We start from the raw sequence: 7923 nt of genomic DNA, 5'->3' as shown, positions 1-7923 counted from the left end.
TACGGGCTCTCTGTCCCACCTCGCAGGGCAAACAGAGAACTGACTTGTTCTTGACAAAGATATTATAAATATACCCTGACAGAAAAAGTTCCTGCTTCCGAGCCGACCTGTCAGAGTAGAGACTGGGAGTGGTTTAGACTCACCCAGCCTATCGTTGATTGTTGTCGTACGAGCTGGTACCAGCCCCCGGGCGCTCCAGTTGATAGATGTAACTTGCTGTGTCGAGTATCTATGCGCTCATGCTCGATACCGTTATCTCGCACTTGGCTCCTGTTATCTAACAAAAGACTGTTTGTTCTTGCAACACTACGTTCTGAATGTGCCCCCCGCAACTCATTGCACATTCCCTGTCTTCATGTTATTCTGTATTTTTCCATCATGAGAAAGGCCCATGGCCCTGAAAATGTTAACAATGTTTCAAGTCAGCTATGTTGCAAAACACATACATACATCCACACAAGCCAACAGCAGATAATATTCAATCACATATATGGTAACGGGCTATAATGCATAACACAGAATCCTCATACTAGCTATACCCTTGCCCTGGTGGGCTACCGTTAGCTAGCTAGTCACCATGTGAAAAAGTATGACTACACAAACCCTGACTTAACCATAACTAGCTGAATACCTCACAAAGGACTTGGCAATAATAAGGTCACAACAGTCATATTGCAGTTTTATTTTTACTTGTAAGTGTTGATGAATAGATATATGAGAAACGAGACCAAGTCGAGACTTCTGGACAAGGCGGATACGGTATAGTAAAGGCCGTTTATTCAAGAGTAATGATATCTGGCAATTCGTGCGGCACGGCCCCGTTTTGTCAAGTTCTTATGGGAACTATTGGAAAAAAGAGACCGGACACATGTCGGACAGTTCATTTTATACATTGAGATTACGTAGGTAGATTCTGGTAGTCCTGGCTTCTGGTAGGTTGCTTGTAGATGATAGACAGTCAGTATCCCATTGGTTCTCGACAGAGTTCTTTGTCTTTGGAGCCCATCCAGAAGGGGAGGGGCTGCGTGTGTGTATGTGTGTGCGTTCCTGTCTTGGCAAGTCTGTGTGTCCTTGCAGTGAGTGTGTGTGTGAGAGATATCCTGTATGAGCCCTACCATGTTTTACTGTGAAAATACGTTGCTATGTGTTGTCTCAGTTATAGCAATGCAATAGCAGTAAGCTGGTCATTTGCATAGGAAATAGCACTTCATTACAAATCCCCCTTTTCACGTCTCCTAAGAGACATGAATTAAAAGCAAGTCAAATTTATAGTCCCCCTCTTCACGTCTCGAAAGGGACGTGACAACTACTCAAATGTGCATGTTTCAAACTCCACCAGAGGATCCTCCTGTTGTAGGAGGGGGAACATCAGTGCAGGGTCATTATTTGGTGGAATAGCAGAAGTAATAACACGAGAAAGCAGGGAGCGGGCACATGGGATGCAACAACAGCCACAGAGGGTTAATATAGCGACAAACACAGAGATAGAGACCAGAATAGAAGAGACCAGGACCTTATATTTACCAAATGCATCCATCCAGGAGTCCCACATGCTGGTATCAACCCCAGAGTGGGATTTCATTTTACCATTAAGGGTACGCAGGCCTTCTAACGCCACAGTGAGGCTGCCATCAGAGGCTGTGTTATTAGGGATAAATGTGCAACATTGCTCCCCAAACATAAAACATATCCCACCCTTCTCAGCCAGCAACATGTCAACGGCAATGCGATTTTGAAAAGCCATAAGGGAGGTGGCAGCCAGTTGACCATGTACGGCCTCAAAACCTTGTTGAGTCCAGTTACCTAATTTTTGGACATTGAAATGTATATAGTTAATGCGGTCAACATTTTTATTCACAGTGCACCACCAGCAGAGAGATGATTCAAAACCTGCGGCGACCTGGTCCACCAGCTTGTACTCATCAGGGACCCCCCCTAGGAACACCTATGGCATCAATATATGTGGGATCCCCACCATTCGGGGCTGCTTCCCGCTTGGTTCTGGTAGGCAGAAAATGTGGGTCCACAGCCTGTATCCGGGTCACCAAATCACCCACACCTATAGGGTAAACAGAGATAGGTAGCAGAAGTGTTACAAGCGCACAAGTACCCGTAGCATTATTGGGAGTTCTGTCAAAAAGCCGAGGTCCCCCACACCACCACCAGATGTCAGCCCTGATCACTGGCTTAAAACCACCCACTACTACGATAGTATTTGTACACCAACCCACAGGGAGCAAACCTAAATGTAGTATACCCCCTGTCATGTTAATACAGGAGAATTCGGCCCTGGCAACATCAGAGGAAAATACTGGTGCCCTGACCGTAGCGGAGACCACAGGGTAAACTGCATCCCACAAGGAGCAATTACCAGTCGGATTGTCTTTGTCCATACGGGGCATTAAACATCCGATGTCGACAGTGGCCGGGACAATGCGGAGCAATGGTCTGGCACCCATGCAAACTACGCAACTAGTGGGGGTTGTATTGGCTGCTTGTTCGGTCAATAATAACCAATTGTTAGACAAACCTGAGACACCTGTAGCAACCCGAATGTTCTCATCCGGGGTAGGGGTAGTGGCCACTAAAACAGCAGAACCCCACCCATCCCTGTGCTGGGGTAGGGTATGTGGCTTTGCCATATCGTCACGCGCCGTCACAGAAGTAGGCTGTGGTTGTGGCGTAAAGCAGATATATAGTGTGAAATAGACTTCGGCCCTGCTACTATCTACATATGGGGCCAACGTAAAAACCTGGCAACCCATAGTGGTCCCAGGCCGTACAATCAGCTTCATTTGAAAACCAGTGCGTGAAAGTGTAAGCCGTTTGCGCCAGGCAAGGACAGCCCGTCCCTTGGAATAGCTGGACCAGTCATCCTGTTTCTGCCACCAGGTTTTTCCAAGACCACTCACCATATCCCCCTTTGGTTATATACCAGTTAAAACTGGAATATGTCCAGGCAGGTAGCCCCAGACTATTTCGCGCATGACCCAAAAGGCTCCAAGGCAGGTAAGCGGTGGTGGTGGCATTGAAAGGCAAACACAAGGTGGTGCCTTTACCCTTACTCAGTCTCCAAACTTTTACCTTCAGTGGTGCTGGAGCTTCCTGCAGTTCTCTCTCCTGCACCTTGTGAACCTGGGTAGAGAGTGCTGCAGAGAGAACCGTCAGTTTTTTCATATAATCAGACATTACAATTCGTTGTACATCAAGGGCGGGCATATGACCTCCCTCCCTTGGTGGACCAGGCATGACTCTACCAGTCATTATCTCATGAGGAGAGAAATGGGCTTTGACCCATTTCAACTTCGACCCGGCACATATTTGAGCTATTTTGGATTTAAGCGTTTGACCTGCGCGTTTCACGAGACCTTGTGATCGGGGGTGGTACACAGAACCAAATCTGTGTGTTATGCCAAATCGCTTCCACCTGTCTCAGGTGTTTGTTATTGAAATGTGAGCCATTTGTCAAATTTGATTTTTCTTTGGATGCCATACCTGGGTATTAGTTTGGTTTGTTAGCCACTTAACGACTGACCTAGCATCCCCCCTTCGCTGTTGGTATTGCTTCTACCCATTTGAAGAACCTATCTCTCATAACTAGGAGATAGCGTTTATCTTTAGAATACATTGTCGGGGCCCATGTCGGTGTGGTCTATACTAATATCCTGAAAACCTGCATTAGGTACTAAGTATGAGCCCATTGTTGTTTGATATGATTTCAATGGGTTGTGTCTGTCACAAACATTGCATTCGTCATAAAATAAATCATCGTCATAAAAATAAAATAATACAATTTTTTAAAATCTGTCATATTTTCATGTGAGGGTGCCACCAGATGTGAGACACCTGTAAAGTCCTTAGTTTGCCTTCGTGGGTGGGCCCTGTGCTTCTCGTAAAAGTTCTGGGTCCATCAGTGTGGACTGCTCCATGGGCATAGGCTGAGTCTGTATAGATATTCACAGTCTTTCCTTTTCCTCTGATGAGGGCCTGCGTCAATCCGATGATTTCAGCTAATTGGGCAGGTGCTCGTTGAGGGATGATGGCTGATTCAAGGGTAACGTGTGAGCCGTCTGGGCCTGCTGCACCACTGCATAGTCCGCCACATTACCATTATCTCCTTTGTAGCAGCAGCCATCTGTGTATAACCATAGGTCAGGTTTGGTCAGTGGTGTATTTCCCAGGTCGGGTCTTAGTTTCAATTCTTGAGCAGCTGTTTCGGTGCAGGAGTGAGGTAGCTCTTCTTCCGCGTTGAGAGCGTCGGCCATGTTCTTGTCCGTGTTATCTAACTTGGAGGAGTGGTACAGCAGGACCCTACGCTCCCCCTCTTGTTTCTGAAAAAGGACAGAGACCGTGAACCCCTCCTTTTCAGAAACATCCAAATGGAAACTCTTGGAGTAGTCAGGGGAGGTGAGAGAGGCATCCGTAGCGAGGTCAGGTCCTTCTCACGTGGTGATGGTGGGCAGCTTCATTGCCAAGGTGGGTATTCTCCTGACATACCCTGGAACGGCGCCTGCTGTGGTGGGAAGGAGGCAAATGGCACTGGGTGGTTGTATGCAGGTTGTTCACTCTGAATTCTTGATTGCGGCTGTGGTTGTGGCTGAGGGGATGGCCTGTAGCCACCCCTCCCTCTAGGTGGACCGTAGAAGGGCCTTCCTCCCCTGGGTGGGTGCTGAGGTCTGCTGGACAGTTTGTTGCTGCATCATCTGGGTGACTGTTTTAGTGACTATATCGGCAATGTCTGTAGATGCCTCGGCCACCATCTGTTTCTGTGGTTTGTCTCCCCTCTGCGCGTCTTTCAGTTGAAGTTTCAGAAGTTGTACCTGTAGGGAATGGATTTTGTGAATAGGGAGGTGTCACTGCAGTCTTCTCTTCCTGTGGCAGTGGCGGGTATAGAGAGGGCGGGGCTGATGGTGTGGTCACAGTGGGCGGTGGTGTGTTGTGGTTGTTGATTGTGCCTTCGCTGACGTCAGCTGAGACCCCAGCAAGCACGCCCATCATATCAGGTTTTTTGTGTGGGCGTGTCCTTTTTGTATTGCCCATTTCCATATTCTCAGCTCAGCCTCCGCTCTCTCCCTATCCTTTGTCCCTTCAGTTTTGAAAAAAATGGCTCTTATTTATTTCTGCTTCACTCTTTTTACTGTGTTTCACTGCTTCCTCTAATTCTCTCTCCATAGCGCTGAGCTGCTCCCTTGACGGGGCGACTCCACTAATGTAACCTGCCTGTGTCCATCTCAGCCTAATTCCCCCCCATATCTTTTTTATCGATTTATACTCCTGTTTTCCTCCTGCCCTTTCCTGTATTCTCTGATCTAAGTATTCGTTGAATTTGAGTTATGGAATGGTAGTTGTAGCCATTCTGTCGTTTAACTATGTCTGGGTTTTATGACTATCTTGGTGCACTTAGCCCGTCACTTGGTCAAAACCAGCGATGTATTCACGGTGCCGACACAGACTTATCTCTTTTGCCTCACCCTTGTGCACAAAGAGTTTTGTAGAATTACTATACTATAATATCGAACAGGCATATTCGCGAGATAATTATGCGTCTAGGATAGTTTATTGGAGTAGACTGTACTAAAATATTGAAAAGGGATATTCGCGAGATAATTATGCGTCTAGGGTATTTTTTTTTTGTAATTCTACAACTACACACATTTCTACTGCCTGGCCAAATGTTAGTGTCCCTAACGCCTACTTTTGGGTCAGTGACAATGTATTCAAATGCCTTCTATAATATTGGTCGAATTAATTCTAGGCAACACCAACAGCACAAAGGGGACAAAAATCAACTCGTTACACAGCACGGCGGCCGCACAACCCCGCCCCACTTTTGACCAGGCGGTCAATTTTAGAGTCGGTGGTCAGTATCACTCGGTCTCATGAAACGGTCAACCAGTGACATTAATCTGGAGAGATCAGGTTTAATTCCTTCACTCCTAGTCCAATTTTTTAAAACTTATTAACTGATGCTCCCTAGTGGGATGGGAACTCCTCTAGTCCCAGTCTTGGCTATACGTCTCGATCAATTTAACAAAACATTTCATAATCACATTCATAATTTCATTTCACAGAGTCATCAAATCCCTCACTGTCACACCTAGTCGATCGCCACACCCACTAGTGCCAGGCTATATGGATAAGATTTGAGAATATATCACATTTCACATTTCATTTCATTATGTCATCAAATTCCTCACTGTCACACCTAGCCGATCGCTACATACGCTAGTGCCAGACTATATGAATAAGATTTGACAATATATTTACATTTCACATTTCATTTCATTATGTCATCAAATTCCTCACTGTCACACCTAGCCGATCGCTACATACGCTAGTGCCAGACTATATGAATAAGATTTGACAATATATTTACATTACGGAATGCCTTTTGTTATCGGATAATTTTTCCATAAATTTAACAGGAATTCATACTCACGCCTTTAGTACTTCTGATCAATAATTTGGATAATGACTATGATATAATATGCAGATTTTGATTTAACAGGTTTCTGCTTACCTTATAGTGTCGAGCTCTTTGATCAGGTTTCCTAAGGCGAGTTGAATCCCCGATGGCTCCTAGTAAACAGGTCGCCCGTCCTTTGAATCTGTCGTCAACTTGTCTTTTCTCTCATCAACTCTCTATGGACCGAATTCATGGGTTTAAACCATCCTCTGCTACCAATTTGTTGATGAATAGATATATGAGAAACGAGACCAAGTCGAGACTTCTGGACAAGGCGGATACGGTATAGTAAAGGCTGTTTATTCAAGAGTAATGATATCTGGCAATTCGTGCGGCACGGCACCATTTCGTCAAGTTCTTATGTGAACTATTGGAAAAAAGAGACCGCACACATGTCGGATAGTTCATTTTATACATTGAAATGACGTAGGTAGATTCTGGTAGTCCTGGCTTCTGGTAGGTTGCTTGTAGATGATAGACAGTCTCCTCCAGCCTGGTGTCAGTATCCCATTGGTTCTCGACAGAGTTCTTTGTCTTTGGAGCCCATCCAGAAGGGGAGGGGCTGAGTGTGTGTATGTGTGTGCGTTCCTGTCTTGGCAAGTCTGTGTGTCCTTGCAGTGAGTGTGTGTGTGAGAGATATCCTGTATGAGCCCTACCATGTTTTACTGTGAAAATACGTTGCTATGTGTTGTCTCAGTTATAGCAATGCAATAGCAGTAAGCTGGTCATTTGCATAGGAAATAGCACTTCATTACATTAAGTGAGGCAACGTGCGTTGTACACGTAACTACAGTCGGTGGTTATCAATCTAGCTAATTTGCACAAGTACCTAGCTAACCACATATCTTTGACCTAACCAAAATAGCTTGTTACCTGCTAGCAAACAGGGCTTACCTTATCACACGGCTCCTGCTACACCCCTCGAGGTCAGAAAACAATAAAATGAATGTGCTTATTGGAGTAGTGGTTACAATCGGTACAAACGCAAGAGGGATGGCGTTAAAACTTGCAACAGGATGTGTAGTTCTGTATGATAGCCACATTAGCATTAAAACATTATTATAGTATTTTTTTTGGGGGGGGGGGGTAATTACAGGCAAATATATTGTTAAAAGTTACCTTGTCTGAGAGAGATTTGAGCGGTTATCAAAACGTCATGCCAGGGTAAGCCTACACAAAACTTATATAGGGTATTTGTAAAATCCATGATGGAAAAAGTGAATGGGGAAAAAATTATTAGAACCATTTCTGGGTTTATTTTGTATGGGTATTATGACTCATACTGTGGTACTCAATAGCTAGCCACCACAGATGAAAGGGGTTAGCTAGCTATCCAAATGTTTGCTAATACACTAGCTCACTAGTAAGTTAGTCTTAAAATTGGAACCACTCATGTTAGTGTGCTGGGAAGGACGCACCTAGCTAGACTGTTCAAAGGTTAGATAACTAGCTAGCTA

The 7923-nt window shown here is 45.1% G+C and overlaps 1 protein-coding gene across 2 annotated transcripts; it reads right to left on the bottom strand.

The window, feature by feature from the left end:
- Positions 1 to 1136: 1136 nt before the first annotated feature.
- LOC109907807 (uncharacterized) lies at positions 1137 to 6828 on the bottom strand. Of its 2 annotated transcripts, XR_002257589.2 has the most exons (3): positions 6521 to 6828; positions 3085 to 3149; positions 1137 to 2059 (listed from the first exon to the last, which is right to left on the bottom strand). XR_002257589.2 is itself a non-coding variant. In XM_031793986.1 (2 exons), exon 2 carries the CDS (start codon positions 2913 to 2915, stop codon positions 1923 to 1925), a length of 993 nt encoding a protein of 330 aa, XP_031649846.1. In that variant the 5' UTR covers positions 2916 to 3149; positions 6521 to 6828; the 3' UTR covers positions 1137 to 1922. The 2 variants fall into 2 exon arrangements, 1 of the variants encoding a protein (XP_031649846.1); XM_031793986.1 differs by having other exon boundaries at positions 1137 to 3149.
- Between the last annotated feature and the right edge of the window lie 1095 nt (positions 6829 to 7923).

The sequence above is a fragment of the Oncorhynchus kisutch genome, linkage group LG17, assembly GCF_002021735.2.
Source record: "Oncorhynchus kisutch isolate 150728-3 linkage group LG17, Okis_V2, whole genome shotgun sequence".
In the NCBI taxonomy this organism is placed as follows: domain Eukaryota; kingdom Metazoa; phylum Chordata; class Actinopteri; order Salmoniformes; family Salmonidae; genus Oncorhynchus; species Oncorhynchus kisutch.
Note: the sequence above shows the minus strand (reverse complement) of the source record. Positions and strands in the feature narration are given on the sequence as shown.

Excerpts from the sequence above, each read along its gene's own strand:
- LOC109907807 (XM_031793986.1), bottom strand. The coding sequence starts at position 2,915 with ATGGTGAGTGGTCTTGGAAAAACCTGGTGGCAGAAACAGGATGACTGG.